At 39.4% G+C, this 17,200-nt stretch overlaps 1 protein-coding gene across 1 annotated transcript in view; it reads right to left on the minus strand.

Moving 5' to 3' along the window:
* The window catches only part of ACOXL (acyl-CoA oxidase like), a 443,136-nt gene that overhangs the window by 311,644 nt on the left and 114,292 nt on the right, over positions 1 to 17,200 (minus strand). The window contains exons 5-6 of the mRNA XM_089686494.1: positions 7,126 to 7,224; positions 1,179 to 1,293 (exon numbers count right to left, since the gene is read on the minus strand). Of these exons, the coding sequence (XP_089542620.1) occupies positions 1,179 to 1,293; positions 7,126 to 7,224 (214 nt within the window). The remainder of the gene's footprint in view (positions 1 to 1,178; positions 1,294 to 7,125; positions 7,225 to 17,200) is intronic.

The raw sequence follows: 17,200 nt of genomic DNA on the forward strand, positions 1-17,200 counted from the left end.
CATGTGAAGTCCTGATTTTTATACATGAAATCCTACTTGGGATATGCAAAGTCCTGATCTGTACATGTGAGGTCCTATTGGAGGTTAGTGACGTCCTACTGGAGAATATTATAAGTTCTGATTTTTATACGTGAAGTCCTACTCGGGGATATGTGAAGTTCTGCTCTGTACATGTGAGGTCCTACTGGGGGGTTAGTGACGTCCTACTGGAGGATACGATAAGTTCTGATTTGAACATGTGAAGTCCTGATTTGGATACATGAAGTCCTAATCGGGGATATGTGAAGTCCTACTGGAAGACAAGTAAAGTCCTGATTTGGACATGTGAAGTCCTGATTTGGATACGTTTAGTCCTACTCTGGGATATGTGAAGTCCTGAATTGTACATGTGAGGTCCTACTGTGGGGTTAGTGAAGCCCTACTGGAGTATACCATAAGTTCTGATTTGAACATGTAAAGTCCTGATTTGTATACATGAAGTCCTACTTGGGGACATGTGAAGTCCAAAATTGGACACGTGGGGTTTATTTACTAAAGCTGGAGAGTCCAACATCAGACTCCCTTCTGCATAGAAACCAATCAGCTTCTAACCTCAGCTTGTTCAATGAAGCTTTGGCAATGAAACCTGGAAGCTGATTGGTTTCTATGCAGAAGTGAGTCTGATTTTGCACTCTCCAGCTTTAGTAAATAAACCCCATGAAGTCCTGATGGGGGGATATGTGAAGTCCTATTGGAGGATATGTGAAAACCTGATTTGGTCATGTGAAGCCCTGATTTAGACATGTGAAGTTCTACTGGGGAATTTGTGAAGTCCTTTTGTGGACACGTGCTGTCCTGATTTGGACATGTGAGGTCCTGCTATAGTGGAGAGTGAAGTTTTGCTAGAAAAGATTATTAAGTATGTAATGTACTGCTACTGGCTTATGTGACCTCTACTATTATCTGCTGTGTTAGTGAAGCCTGTAAAGCTTGTGGAGAATAAAAGGTCTGTCAGTATGTATTGATTATCTAAAACCACTTCCACGTTTTTGGCCACATCCATAAAATCATTGTGTCTTCTATTTTCCATTAGATTGGTCAGAAGATATGGGTTTTAAACACATTCTACTCCACAATTAATGTTAATAAGTTTTTAAATGCACTAAGAAATAGATTACAACTATTATGAAAAGACCAACCTTGAGACTTTCCATTTATGATGAGCTGGGCAAATACAGCAGCATAATGTCCTTTCATTGCATTGCCGATATACATCTTTGCTGCATTTTCACATGGAGTATTAATTATAAATTCCTTAAGAGAACAAAACAAGTGTTATTAGAATAAAAGATCTCTTTTTTTCTAAGTAAAGTATCTGATTTACTAAAGAGTAAAGTGAGCTGATCCTGGGTCTAATTTACTAAAGTGTGGTTAAACGAACACATGAACACTTCAAACACTCATGTAAAGCAGAATTTGTGAACACTGAATCCTATCATATGATTAGAAGTCTAAAATGAACACAGGTTTACTTCACCTTATCTGACACATTCATAAATCAGGACTAAATCCATTATGTCTCTTTTTTTGCAGTCTTTTTTTTTTTTACCTTTAGTTTCATTTTCCGCTAGAGTTCAAGCTCTCTACAGGATTGAACGGAGATTGTGTGGAATTGAAGATTCTGGCAAGGGGTTGTGCATCCCTTGGTGAATCAGAGGCACGAGATCTTGCTGGAGCAGGGGCGTATTGGGTCTGGTCTGGAGGAAGGGAAGGGGGTCTTCTAAAAAAGAGTGTAACTGCACTAAAAGTACAGTTAGACTTTAAGTATAGGATATAATATTAAGGGGTAATTAAAAGAGAAGTATGGCCAAAGTTTTGTTGACCATATTTCTCTTGTGAGTTTCTTTTACTTTCCTGTGTCCCAAAGTCAGCTTACAGCAGCCTATTGTCCACTGTTAGCTAATGTGGCAGAGGCACTCCAGGTTCTAGGAGAATTGTAACAACACTGTCAGGATCCACACAGCTGTCTCCTTTAACATTTATGTAGTTTAAAATGACTAAATAAATAACTTTTTACTACTTTCCTTGAACTTAAAGAGCAGCTAATACGAAACTGGCAACTTTCCACCTTCCACTGTCTCATGTGTGACTGCGACTGCCAACCTCCATTACATTATGTAGTGGAAGACAGTGCATGCACTGTGAGAGAGGACATAAAGCTTTCAAGGGATAATGGGAGTTCTACTTCTAAATCAAACCTAGGTAGCTATGACATTCAAGGAATGAATTGTCATTATTTTAAACTGATAATAAACACACAAATGACGTTTCATGGAATTTGCCTATACATGTATTTAGTGAAGCATGGCTGCAGCACAGGAAAGTCACATAATATTAATTGCACATTTGGCTGATTGTATAGGCATGATATTTTTGTCCTTTTCTATACCATATATAGAGTTTCTACATGATAAACAAATATTAGAAATCTCTGTAACATACTTACCACAAACCTCTGCTACAAGAAAAATAAAGCAGAAGAGGGGAAATGTTGAAGCTGTGCTCCCCTGGGACATTCCAGAATGAGAAAAGGTCTTCTGAGGAAAAATGAAACCATAACCAGGCTGTTCCAACCACTTACCTTCCTCAGAACTAGAAATTACATACTGATTTCTGTAATCTGTATGAATAAACTGCCATATGGATGAGTAGATTCAAAAGTATAAAAGCAAACCAATAGGTGCACTATCCCTTTAAATAGGTATTGGTAATAACAAAACAAAACATAAAACATCAGGTGAGTAAATAATTTGTGACACATACACCAAATCCTTATGCAGAGCCCATACAGATGGTATATAACATGTACTGCAGATGTCACTGTCTGGCATCTCTCCTGATGATGTCTGTGTAGAAACTAAATGCATTGGGTGGGCCTTGCTTGAGTTATTACCAATACCTACTGTTTTGCTCATATTTTTTTTTTGTCTAGTATTTGGGTGATTAGTGTGCTGCTGTATTTTTCCCTTTTTTTGCATTTAGTGCAGGAGTTCTTTTAGGTAGCTTAAAAAGTAATCATTAACTTGAAAAAAGTGTTAGACAGGGCATACGTTATACTTTTTCTTTTCGTTCAACCAGCGGGTTGAACAGAAAAAAAAAAGTGCCAATTTGTTGATGGGGAATCCTTCCCACAGCGCTATTGTGTTCGGTCAGCAGGGGGCTTCCCAGCTATAGCCAGCAGCACTGATCAGGCAATTAAAGCCAGCAGGCTTGTTGTAGAGAAGTCAATCAGGAGGTCTACTTATTTACAACCAGCCTGCCCACAGATGGATCGAAATTCGGCCAGTCCCTGCTGAACCGTCAAAATTTCAATCCATCTGTGGCCGGCTTTATGATGGCTTCTGTCCATCTGAAAATACCTTTGTTTTCTGTTTAGTCACTTATTACCTTTAATCTGTATATAGAGACTTTTTTGTAATTCTACAATTATTTTGGTCATGCATGCTACAATCTTATTGTACAACTACCTTTAGTATCACCAATGGTGTATTATGAGGGCCAAATAAATTAAAACTATCTTATATCCAACCATAAAGGTTGGTACATATAGATGTTGCTTAATCTAAAGGAGATTGTTAAATCATGTTGTAGTGGGTTTGTCCAACTTCGTAGTACCAAACCTACTATTTTTTAATCCAGCCTGAATCTGGTTTGCTTTCTTGCACATGGATTGTATTTGTGTTTTATTGTGCAAAAACAGACATAGGTACAACCAGTAGCAACACATGGGAATATTGCATGTAGCAGAATAAGGTAGAGACAAAGATTACTTCATATCAAACTATTTGCTTTCTAAATAATTATTTCATACTTATTTCAAGCAGTATTGCCATAGGTGGGAATAGGTGAGATTGCAACTCATTTTTGTGAATATGTATGTATTACTATAGTTGCCTGGACTTTGAAGGATAACTACAGGTGAAACTGGAATAATTAGAATATCGTGCAAAAGTTCATTTATTTCAGTAATGCAACTTAAAAGGTGAAACTAATATATGAGATAGACTCATTAGATGCAAAGCAAGATAGTTCAAGCCGTGATTTGTCATAATTGTGATGATTATGGCTTACAGCTCATGAAAACCCCAAATCCACAATCTCAGAAAATTAGAATATTGTGAAAAGGTGCAATATTCTCAGCTCAAAGTGTCCCACTCTAATCAGCTAATTAAGCCATAACACCTGCAAAGGGTTCCTAAGCCTTTAAATGGTCTCTCAGTCTGGTTCAGTAGGAATCACAATCATGGGAAAGACTGCTGACCTGACAGTTGTGCAGAAAACCATCATTGACACCCTCTATAAGGAGGGAAAGCCTCACAAGGTAATTGCAAAAGAAGTTGGATGTTCCCAAAGTGCTGTATCAAAGCACATTAATAGAAAGTTATGTGGAAGGGAAAAGTGTGGAAGAAAAAAGGTGCACAAGCAGCAGGGATGACCACAGCCTGGAGAGGATTGACAGGAAAAGGCCATTCAAAAGTGTTGGGGACTTTCACAAGGAGTGGACTGAGGCTGGAGTCAGTGCATCAAGAGCCAGCACACACAGGCGGATCCTGGACATGGGCTTCAAATGTCGTATTCCTCTTGCCAAGCCGTTCCTGAACAATAATGTCAGAAGCGTCTTACCTGGGCTAAAGAAAAACAGACCTGGTCAGTTGTTCTGTGGTCCAAAGTCCTCTTTTCTGATGAGAGCAACTTTTGCATCTCATTTGGAAACCAAGGACCCAGAGTATGGAGGAAGAATGGAGAGGCACACACTGCAAGATGCTTGAAGTCCAGTGTGAAGTTTCCACAGTCTGTGTTGATTTGGGGAGCCATGCCATCTGCTGGTGTTGGTCCACTGTGCTTCATTAAGTCCAGGGTCAATGCAGCCGTCTACCAGGAGATTTTGGAGCACTTCATGGTTCCTTCTGCAGACGAGCTTTATGGGGATGCTGGCTTCATTTTCCAGCAGGACTTGGCACCTGCCCACACTGCCAAAAGCACCAAAACCTGGTTCAATGACCGTGGGAATACTGTGCTTGATGGGTCAGCAAACTCGCCTGACCTGAACCCCATAGAGAATCTATGGGGATTGCCAAGAGAAAGATGAGAGACATAAGAATGAACAATGCAGAAGAGCTGAAGGCCGCTATTGAAGCATCCTGGTCTTCCATAACACCTCTGCAGTGCCACAGGCTGATAGCTTCCATGCCACGCCGCATTGAAGCAGTAATTGCTGCAAAAGGGGCCCAAACCAAGTATTGAGTAAATATGCATGCTTATACTTTTCAGAGGTCCAATATTGTTCTGTGTACAATCCTTGTTTTATTGATTGCATGTAATATTCTAATTTTATGAGATTGTGGATTTGGGTTTTCATGAGCTGTAAGCCATAATCATCACAATTATGACAAATCATGGCTTGAACTATCTTGCTTTGCATGTAATGAGTCTATCTCATATATTAGTTTAACCTTTTAAGTTGCACTACTGAAATAAATGAACTTTTGCACGATATTCTAATTTTTCGAGTTTTACCTGTATAGTCTTTTTATGATTTTGGATATGTACATACAAAAGAGATCTGCTTTGATTGAACCTATGGTTTGACCATACAGAGCAAGCCAAAAGACATACTTAAAGTGTTACTAAACCCAGGACCCTGCATTCACTATATCTGGTCTCCCACAGTACACACAGCATGGAAATGCAATTATTTTAGTAAATATAAACTGCTAAATACTTTTTCTCATCAGCAGTTAGAGCAGTCCTGTGACTTCAGCAGAGCACTGGTTAAAGCTTATAGGAAGAGTTTTCTTTCTGCTCTAGGAGGATGCAAAACCCCTGACCCTCTGTCTTGACTGTGCTGATCCCATGCACTCTCCCAAGAAAAAAAAAAACTCTCCATCAATACACACTAAACTGAGCATGTGCATGTGACTGTGGATTTAGTCTGTCTTATCAGGGACATTTGAACAAGAGGAGGGGCAGAGAAAACAGGACCAAACAGCCTTTTTACACAATGCAGAGGATTAACCCCTTAGGTTCTTCTGTGAGTATAACAAGCATGCTTTACTGCATATACAGACTGATTTTACAGTTGTGGGTTTAGTAACACTTTAAAGGACAAGTGAACTTTCAATACTTTTTAAGGTCAGACACCCTCCCTAGCATCTCTTTCAAGTGTTCTACTCAACCACTCAGCCAATATCTAAGCAGAGATGGGATAGGTAAAACATTTGGAATGGGAAGGTACAGTATGTGACCATAAAAGGATAAGTAAACTAAAAGTACACTTGATCTTAAAATTCTGTTCCCAACTGCAAGCTTTTACATTCCCTTTGCATTTATGCTTCTCCATTCCCTCAAGGAAGTGAAGAGAAGAAGCTCCATGTACATTCTAGGATGCCCAGCTGGGAACTCTCTCCCCATCCCCACATGACAGCTCCCAAGCCTACATACTGGCTGCTCAGGCATCCAGTGATGCATTCTGGACAAAAGGGGAGGGAATCTATGTTACCCTATACCAGGAAGTGCAAAGTATGTTCCCTTCATTTATATAAATCTATTGGTTTGCCTTGTATGGCAAAAGGAAATGAGACTACAATGAGCACTGCATCACCCAACCTGATTGACTGAACATCAGAAAAATACTGCCTGGGTTGACAAACCTCAATTTCTGTAGTGAGATGCTACTGGCAGGATCAATATTTGGAACAGACAGCGTGTATCCAACAGTTTTGGTTTGTGGTGGTAGGGGTGCATTCATGTGGGTAATAATTTCTTTACACACATAAGGATCCTTAATAGGATTTTTATTAATTAAATGTCACAGCATACCCAAGTACATTCCATATGTACCCAATTATGGGTGCCGTTAAGGCATGAAATCAAAACAAACAATTACATTTTCCTCCGGCTTGAGCAAGTTACCGTCATGACACAGTAGAATCTGGGTTTGACATTCAGTATTACTAATCATTTCCTTTTTTATAGCTACTGGGAAAAAGAAAGCAGAAGTGCTCACATTGCCTACAGGAATAAGATTTCACAAGATGATATTTGGTTATGTCTGGTTTAACAATAAAGTCAGCACTTAATTCTTACCTGTGACACTGGATCAAACACAGCCTCTGTGAGAATCCCTCGTACATTGCTGCCATGCCCCCGCTCTGTCATTGCAAACATGCCTGTGATGTCCTGGTTCTGTTCAAGAATAAAACACATCTGATTTTAATATTCAGAAAGTTAAATATAAACTGTCTTCCAGTTTTATGACAGTAAGCCTGGTACACATTTGTGCAATTCAGACTGAATCATAATTATAGAAAATAGCATAGTAAGAGGATACCTTAAGTGACAATTGCACGCCAAAACAATCAAGTGAAACAGAGATACAAGCAGCAAATATTATATGCAAACTGTTTTGTAAAAGTGACCTTGGTCACTCTTCCTGATGCTTCACATTGGTGTTTTTATTGGAGAGGCCAACCTCCTTATGGGCAAAGAAACTATAGAGGTGGGAGATGGTGGGGTCAACTTAATAAAAAAAAAAAAGGTTAAATTTGCATATAACTTCATAACTTCAATTATATGGCTGGATCCACTGGCTGGTTTCACATTAGGGTTCCCTCTGCTCATGTATTTTGTTCAACACATGCACAGTTTGATTCACTCAGTCTAATGGCAGGCCTCCTTTAGGAAAAAAAGCAAATGCCCCAGTTCAGCTGAATAATACCTACAAAAAAACACCTCCAGGTCAGCAGACTTTTAATATACTCTATTACAAGTCCTTATTGGTTTCTGCTCTGTAGATTTAGAGACCATAACAATACACTAGCTCCATTTCCCTTTTGCATCGCTCTATACCCGCAGCATCATTTCCAGTGTCCCACCAAAGATGAAAGTCTTATTGTAAACCCAATTGTAGGAGATGTCTATAATTTCACCCACCTTCATACAGAGCTGCAGGAAAGGCAAAATTAACAGTGAGTACTTAAAACTAATACTACCTTATCTGCCATTAATAGTTGATCATCATCTCCTCATTCAGTCTCTAGGTTTCTTCAGTTAAAAAGTCACTGTCTTAGTCAGGTTCATCTCCTCATTGTGTAACTGTTCCTTTAGGGCTTCTTATGTTTTTTCCTATCTCAGCCAGTGACTTTCCTCAATGGAGACATAAACAGTAATAAAAACTGACATAGACAACATATTGGTTCTATGTTCCTGTAGAACCCCTCCCCAGTTGCAGTGATACACAGGGAGCATTGCTATGCAAACTGCCACCACTTTTTTTGGTTCTGGCTTATCTGCCTGTCAAACATCTTACTATTGGTTTGTCAATGTGATGTAAGACATTCCTAACCAATAATACATGAGTGCTGGAAAACATGATGCAACATGCCAGCTGGTGGCTATTTGCATAACAGAGAGCTCCAGGTCTCAAGGCTCCCGTGATGCTCTACATCAGGGGTCTCCAAATTTCTAAACAAAGGAACAGTTTACTGTCCTTCAGAATTTAGTGGGCCAGACTATCGCCAGTAGAACTAGAAAAGAAAAGGTCCTGACGTCAATGGGAAAAAACTCTGACACAATCTTTGGTATCATTGCCAGGAATTGCGCCTCAAAACTGGCATCAGTGGGAGGAACTGTGCCCCATCATTTGTGTCATTGGACCTTCTTGTTGGTGTCATTGGCAGAAAATGCTTCCCATCATTGGTGACATTGGGAGGAATTGTGCCCCTTCAAAGGTGTCAGTGGGGGGGAATTATGCCACATTATTGATATTAGTGGATGAAATAGTGCCCCAAGGGCTGGATAAGAGCAAGCAAAGGGCCACAGTTTGGAGACCACTGCTCTACAGAAAAGAGGAACTGACATGCAGGTACCTGGAGCAGCTAGCTATGGTAAGTGAACTAAGATTTAAAGAATACCACAAACAAAGTAATTTCTCACACTTACCGGACAGCCTGCAAAGCAGCCAAATTGACCCTGTCTAATTTACGTTAAAAAACAGAGGGCATTGTATGCACACATTTGCAAATATATGTATAAGCCTCAGTGCCCACGTCAAAGCTCCTCTGTATACTGCAATCCTAACTATATAATTTTCAGAGTCTTCCAAGTTGCAGTATAGCTGTGCATAGATTAAAGGCAGGTGTGCTTGGAGGGAGCCCACCCCTCCTTAAAAGGCACAGGGATGCACGTGATGCCCAGCAAAAGCACAATGGCAGCTGAAGGCATCTGGTGTGTCCCCACATAAAATTCAACCAGCTGTACAAAAAAGTGGCAACCACGCCAACCTATAACTAGCCTTTGCAGTAAGGTTACATGGAAGGGCAACGCACATCAAGTACAAACAAAAGATTTCCCAGCACAATATCCAGCCAGCCTGCAAAACAACCAAACTGACCCTGTTTAACAATTCATGTTAAAAACAGAGGGTTTTGTTTCCACACATTTGCAAATATATGTGTAAGCCGCAGTGCCCACGTTACAGTCCTAACTGTAAGGAAATATGTCTTTTTGACTGTCATCCATTTTGTATAATGCCTCCATTTCTAGATGTGTAAACAGTTAGTTTCAGTTTTGAGTTTTGCTTTTAACTTCTCTTTCATTTCCTGAGTCTAGTTTCTATTTCTCTGTAAACGGCATCACCTTATATGGTGCTCATCAGCCATTTGTAGTTTCTATCTTCTTTGATAAGAGCAAAATATTTCATTGGTCATTCTGGTCTAGTAACGTCTGTACAATTCTTGTATAATACTGCTTGCACGCATTAAACTTTCAGAGATTTAGCTTTTACACTTCGGTGTCTGGAGCTCTTTTTCTCCTGGGCCTGGTGGTGAAAAATAAAATCGAGGACAAGTTTTGGCTACAGACAGAAATTGTTCCTATCACTAACCTATAATTTTTAGAGTCTTCCAAGCTATAGCTATATGTGCTCCAACTTAGGAGACTCTGAAAATAATAGCATTAGGACTGCAGGTGCTTTGTACTGCACATGCACACCATAGCCCCTCCATTCCTATGGGAAAACCCTACTCGTGGCAACCTCAAGTGGTCGCCTGACAGGGCATTAGGGGAAATATCCACAATCCTCAAAAGAGACACACATGGAAAAAATAACCCTGGCATAGGATATAACCCCTTTTCTGTTCTCTACTAAACAAAATATAATAAGATTAGTTAGAGAAAAACAGAACATTGCGACTTTCAAATATGGTCACTGCTTCTTTAGACTAGAAAGAGATGTGAACCAGATAATTGTACAACATTTGCCTCCTTCGTTACTATGAACGTATTCAGTCCTGTATGTGGAATTACTGTACCAAATGAAAGGTGAATTTTGGAGAAGCTTTAGTTTTGGCTGACTAAAACAGGTTCTTCTGAAGTATTGAAGGGAATACTTAACCATAAAAAGTATACTACTCTACACTACAGTATATTGTACATTAATGTAGGTATGTGCTAATTGTATAAAAAGATACTGCTCCAATTCAGACTTCTATAAAAAGCACAAAAATTCTATATCTATTTCAGAAAATATTCATTAACAATGTTTGATTAAACTATATGCCCTATATAAATACAGATGAGTTATTATTTTTAAAAATGTTTCTGTACATTAGTAAAATGTATCAGTAAGTTTAGAAGTTTGAATGAATAAAATGCTACCATGTCTTTATATACAGAAACAGTATTTTTTTTTTTTTTAAAGTGGCACATTTTATCACTGAAAAGCACATTTTGTCAATGTTGCAGTGATCAGACTGCAACATTTTAACTACTGGATGTAAGAAGCAACAAGATAAGAGGATGCAGCAGGTACTGATCTGTGTCATACATTTATGAACTCAACCAATAAATGCACAGGCACCAAGATGTATGTGATTGTGCCATTTATAAACCAAGGAAAATGCTTACACAAAGATGGCACCACGCTTCAACAAAGAAAAGTAGACATATATGTTGTCCACAGGGGTTACTGATCTCTATGATAGATGATAAATACTCATAAATGTTACAACTGCACTGCTCTTGGCATGGAAAGTCCACTAATTATAGCGATACTATACACTATGATAAGGCAAATATCTAGCAAGTTGAATGATTTCTCTAGAAAATGTAACTTTCTGATCTGTCTTTTTAATGCCTTTCTTAACTTGTGACCTAGAAATTGATGCCCACAACTTTTGCTGCAAAACAAATTATTCATAATCTAAAATGATTTTTCCAGAGATGGCTTGGATTTCTGTTGGTGTGAAGCCTCAGCAGGAAGTGTTGGACAATTTCAATGGAAAAACATTTTTGCTTATTCAAACTTTACCTGCTATTTTGCCAAAACATTCTGACCAATAAGCACAGGGAAGCATGGAAAATACCAGAAAAATACAGATTTGCAAATGGCATAAACATATGTGAAATATTTAGTAAAATGTAAAGTTTGAGAGTTTTGATGTCACCACATATTTGCAGAATAATGGTATTGCCACATTTGTATTGAAATCAATGCTACACTGCTATTAAATATAAAACACATGAAAATTCCGATCACCTTGTACAATCCACTCCATTAGGATTTTAACAGAAGAGGGCAAAAACACCCAGTAACACACAGCAACCAATCACAATCCAGTTTTTAGGAGTTTACTGTAGTTAAATTAACATTTGGTTGCTTGTTATAAAATACATTTTGCATAAAACACTTTATTAAGTTGAACCAAATAGAACAAAAATATAGGAGCTGCCACTGCTGACTTATTTCTATGGCCCCATTCACACAGGTCAACCAGGGGATCTGTGAGTAGACCCCCTGCTGAATCAAAGCAGAACGGGATCAATGCCACTTTTGTGACAACTTCGTCCATTCAGTTTTTTTCTCCATTTACAAACCAGAGATTTCCAGAGCTATGTTTGAGCTACCTCCGATTAATCCAGTGTAAGTCTGGAAAAACACACTGATCAGTGGCTGCAGGTGACTGGCTACAGCTGCTGATCGAGGCAAATTTATCATGTCCCTTTTTCCAACATGTTACTTTTGTTGACACACACTGAAGGAAATATGGTTGGTCCCTGCCGAGCTGGTTGTATTTTGATCAGTGCATGGCCAGCTTACCACTGCCCTTTCCCCAGACTGACAATGCTGCTGTCCAAAGGTGTCTAACACTGCTCCTCCATCCACAGTGGAGACACTCTAAATTGGTATTACACTGATAACAGCATGGATTGACAATTGCCCTGCTGGGCTAATATAATCTGTCGGAATATCTGATTGGATGCACCTGCTGCTGACAATTTTCCACCCAATTCCTCCAAATTTTAAGCAAAAGATGTCGGGCAGGAGGGAGCCGAAAAGTCCCCCAACCAATCAAATTTCAGGAACCGCCCAAAATCGTTAGAGTATATGGACTGCTTTTGGTAGGAGGTGTGTTACTGGATGGATCACCAGGTGACAATAAAGGGAAAAAGCCTAAAAAAAAATAATGCAGCCACCACTTTAAAGAGAAGCTCCACTTTTGTTGAGAAAAACCCTTCCCCTCTGGGCGATCTATGTACATTGCAAGGATTTTAACAAACTTTGTTGCGGATTCCTACGTTTTGTTATTCTGAAGAAAGAGCTGTGTGTCTGTGTCCATGTGGGAAGTGAATCTGATGGGAGTGGTCTTATAATCATCAATCAGCTGCTGCACTTGCAGGGCTCTAATGAGGAAAATTGCAGGGTCTGCATCCATTTAAACTTGATTTCCTATTGGAAGTATCTCACCAAAAATGCCATTTTTGTTGTACGGGAAGCCTTAAATCTGACTTGTATCTTAGTTCAGACTTCTGGGAAAATCAGTGAGACAAACACACAAGCAGGAAATGATGTTTCTGTACACACATTCTGTTTACAGAAAACCTCCAGGTAGCTATATTGCATTGCATTTTACAGAAAATTATAACACTATAGACTGAAAAGGAAAGGTAATTTTTAATAACATTCAATTACAATATTCATTTCTTACACTTACTTATATAGCACCGTCAGTTTACGCAGTGCTTTACATATACATATTGTACATTCACATCAGTCCCTAACCCTCAAGGGGCTTACAATCTAAGGTCCCTAACTCATATTCATACATACACATACTAGGGACAATTTAGACAGGATCCAATTAACCTACCAGCATGTCTTTGGAGTGTGGAAGGAAACCGGAGTACCCGAAGGACACCCACGCAGGCACAGGGAGAACATGCAAACTCCAGGCAGGTGGTGCCGTAGTTGGGATCTGAACCAATGACCCTAGTACTGCCACGCAGAAGTGCTAACCATTTAGCCACTGTGCTGCCCACAATGTAACTTGTGTTGCAATTGTATGCTATATTTTTATTTGCTAACATTTTTCGCACGAATATGGTGTTCCCCTTTTCGGAGTGGTAAACTGTAATATATTACATTTTTGCTTTTGGTTTAATACAGCTTTAATATGTGTCCATAAACACTCAGTTTGCCAACCACCACCACTGGTTCCAGGTCATAGAGCACTGAACTCTTGGGTACAGGAACACACAACCCGAGTATCTCAAATGTACTGTTCAGAAAAGACAGTGCAGACACAGGGAAGATGGAAGAGTAGGGGAGTGGCTGGCTTTTTCTGTGGACACCTATACTGTAGGTGGCAGCCAGATGCATGCATGCAAGGTTGGGACTCTAAGGGGATGAAGCAAACAATGGCTTAAAAAAAAACTACACAACACACATGGTAAATGCTGAGGTCTGCAGCACTAACTGCTTTTTACATTTGTGCATTTAATAACAATCATATTAAATTTGTATTTACAGTATATGCCAACTACCAACTTTCAATCAGAAGCCTAATGGTGCCAGATTCTAAGCCTAATTTATCTAGCCCTGTAAAGAAAAAAATCGCAATACTTACCTGCTCTGCAGCCACTTAGGTCTGGTCCCAGGTTGAGCTGTCAGCAGCGGCTTCAGAGTGTAGGCGTGTGTAGGAGATGCAGCCGACAATAGACTTCCCATAGTAACTGTAAAGGTGACATCACTTCCCAGGCCTTTCCCAGCCATTGTCAGCTGTCTCCTTCAGGGCAGAGGGTGGACCAGAGCAGCTGAAGAACTTGTAAATATAGTGATTTTTTCTTTACAGGGCTAGATAGATTTGACTTATTATGTGGCTGAGAGTAGGTTTGGAGTTAGTTAGGTGTTGCCTTTGCTTCCACTTTAAGTACTGTGAACAAGAAGGAGCTGCAGAAGGATGGGAATCCTTTGTGTACCTATATGTAGGAATTTGAAACTTGGAAGCACTTCTTCCTCAGTGGCAGCAGTCCATTTTCCGCAAGTGTAAAACACCTAGGGCGCTAATACATCGCCCCCAAATTCTAAAAATATTGCTATGACTCTGTCACTTTCAAAGTAATAAAGAGAAGCAGGATCACGCAGCAGGCAATGAACCATTTATTTATTATGGATATCCAGCCACTTTATCAGCTACAATAATGTAATAAAAACCATATTGTGGAACAATTGTCCCAGCCAAATTCTTTCTGTAAACAACCTTTTATATGTTTTATTTGGCCTATCTATGGTTGTTCTAAAATGCCCTAACCTTCTCAGCAAAGCAAACTGAGAACTGAGAGAAAACTGTAAGATAATGTGTTTAAATACCGCAAAAAGAAAAGAGTGAACAAAAAGGGTAGTTATACAGCAAACACACTTATATGCCATCAAATCCTATCATGCCACATATGTATAACCCTTGACTTTAAAAATGAACTTTAGCATTTTTTTTTGGGGGGGGGGGGGGATACAGCACCAAACACATGAATTATGTGTAATGGTGTGTATCCATTACTTGCAGGCCAATGCTTCTGCTAAAAATCACTCCTGCAGTGTCTCCTTTACAGCCTCTGGATATTGCTCTGAGCAGCTTTCTTCTGGTGCTCTGAAAGTTAACAGCTGCTACTGAGAAAAGTTGCACCATCTGTGCTTCCCCTTCTGCCCTCTCTGCCATATTGCTCACATTACTACTTTTTCACAATGCATTGCATGAATATGCAGGGGAGATCCTGTCATTTGTCCACTCTTTTTCCATTTGCAGAAAACAGGGCATTGTGGGACAATAATAGTACAAGTTCTGTGAATGGTGAAAATGGCCAGAAAGGGGTTGGGTGATGCTAATTTTCTCAGTGGCAGTTGCTGCTGTTAACGTTCACAGTCCTGGAAGGCAGATGCTCAGGGCAATATCTGGCGCCTGTGATGGAGACACTATAGGGATCATTTTTAGCAAAATAAGCTGCCTGCAGGTAATGGGATACACACCATTACACATAATTTGGGGTGCTTTATCCCTATAATATGCGGGAAAGCCCACAGCGTAGCACTGTGGTGGTAAGTAGCACAATCGCACTCAAGCATGTTTTAACATGTTCTAACTTGGTTAGAACTCACCTGGGTTGCAGACCAGTTGACTCAATCTTTATGAAGTAGTAGAAGAAATAACATGGGTGTTCATTGCCCTGTTGGTGGAAAATTCTAGGAATCTGGAGCAGCAAATTAACATCAAATTTTGTGTGAAAATTGGCAAAAGTGCAAATGAAACTTTAGCTGTTACAACAGGTTTATAGCGAACATTGCATGAAGAAATCAAGTGTCTTTGAATGACAACGGCGTTTAAGGAGGGGGGAGCAGATGTCCACGATGATGATGAAGAAAATGCAAAAGAACAGATGCAAATGTACAGAGTGTAACTCTCATACATTTAGTTTGTACATTGAGTGTGCAAATGAAAGCAGAAAAATTCGATCAGAGGATTTGGGAATGAGAAAGATTTCCGCAAAGTTGGTGTCTCGAATCTTGACAGAAGATGAGAAAGAACGTTGCCTTCAAATTTTAGCTGATCTTTTCGTGAATATAGATATGTTTGAATATTTTTTAACACACACATACACACACACACACTAAACTTCAGCTGTAGGCTATCTGGAGATCCTCATTAGTTTTCAGAACTTCAATACCCAGTAGATAGTTTAATTTAAACGTTTTAACTAATGCATGATGCAGCATAGAGAGGTTCCTTAAATAACAGTCAACTTGTACTTTCATTTTGAGAGAGAACTACCGTATGTGATAATTTTCTGGAATACGTTGCATTATGATTAATGTCCTTCTAGCAGTATTAAACCCAAAAGTGAACATTTATTATATTGCAGCTTACCAATTCTTAAATGTGATGGCTCAATGTTTTATTTTTAGGCTTTCTTTCCTTTATTTACATTTGGTGATCTGGCCAATAAGTCTTTTGCTTTTCAACAGAACAAGCTGTCCTGCAGATGTAGCAGTAGGAGGGATGAGACAAACAATTTGCTACTGACAGGGGTGCTTACAATGATCAGCATTTATTTATGTAAAAGCTTATATCAAAAGGAGACAACTGTTTGCTGTCACTGCTTACAGAGTATTAGCTGAAGTTCAGCTTCAATGTGTTAGTGTATCTAAATCTGCTAGTGCATTTAACACCCGATCCCCTGCCCCAGAATAATAATAGTGCTGTCCAAAGGTGCCCCAAGTGCTCCTTCATCCAGAGTGGAGGCACTCTAAAACACCAGGTATAAAGAGAGAGAAAAAAGCCTAAAAAAGAAAACGAATGCAGCCACCACAACTAAGGATTTATAAACTGTAATATATTACAATTCTGGTTTGGGATTTAATACCACTTTCAGTTCCCACCTCACTAATATCTCCAGTAGCAGTACAGCTTAATTAAAGATTAATGGGCCAAAACATACCCCCCCCCCCAACCCTTTGGCTGAACAATAAAGTAGCAGTAGCACAAAGATTAGGTAAACCCTCTTCTCATTTTCCCTGGGAGCATGTTTATTGCATCACACCTCATTGGTAAACTGACCATACATTGGATGAATTTCATACGTATTTTGAGGAACAAGACAAAATTCCCTCAGTGGGTGGTTCTGCCGGCCATGCTTTTATTGACTATTGTCAAAGAACCCCCTGGAAATTTTTCACCCAACAGTGGCTGCATCCAATTTGATCTGCTTGGGTATTTTAAAGGCTGGCAAAGCAGGCTGTCAAAGTACAATAGCCACATTAGGAGATTTATTCATGCATGCTATATAGCATGGATGGACGAATCTGTCAGTACAACTACCAGTATATTGACTG

Source organism: Staurois parvus, unplaced genomic scaffold (assembly GCF_062004578.1).
Source record: "Staurois parvus isolate SC_StPar_1 unplaced genomic scaffold, SC_StPar_1.0 ptg000401l, whole genome shotgun sequence".
NCBI classification, from domain to species: Eukaryota; Metazoa; Chordata; class Amphibia; order Anura; family Ranidae; genus Staurois; species Staurois parvus.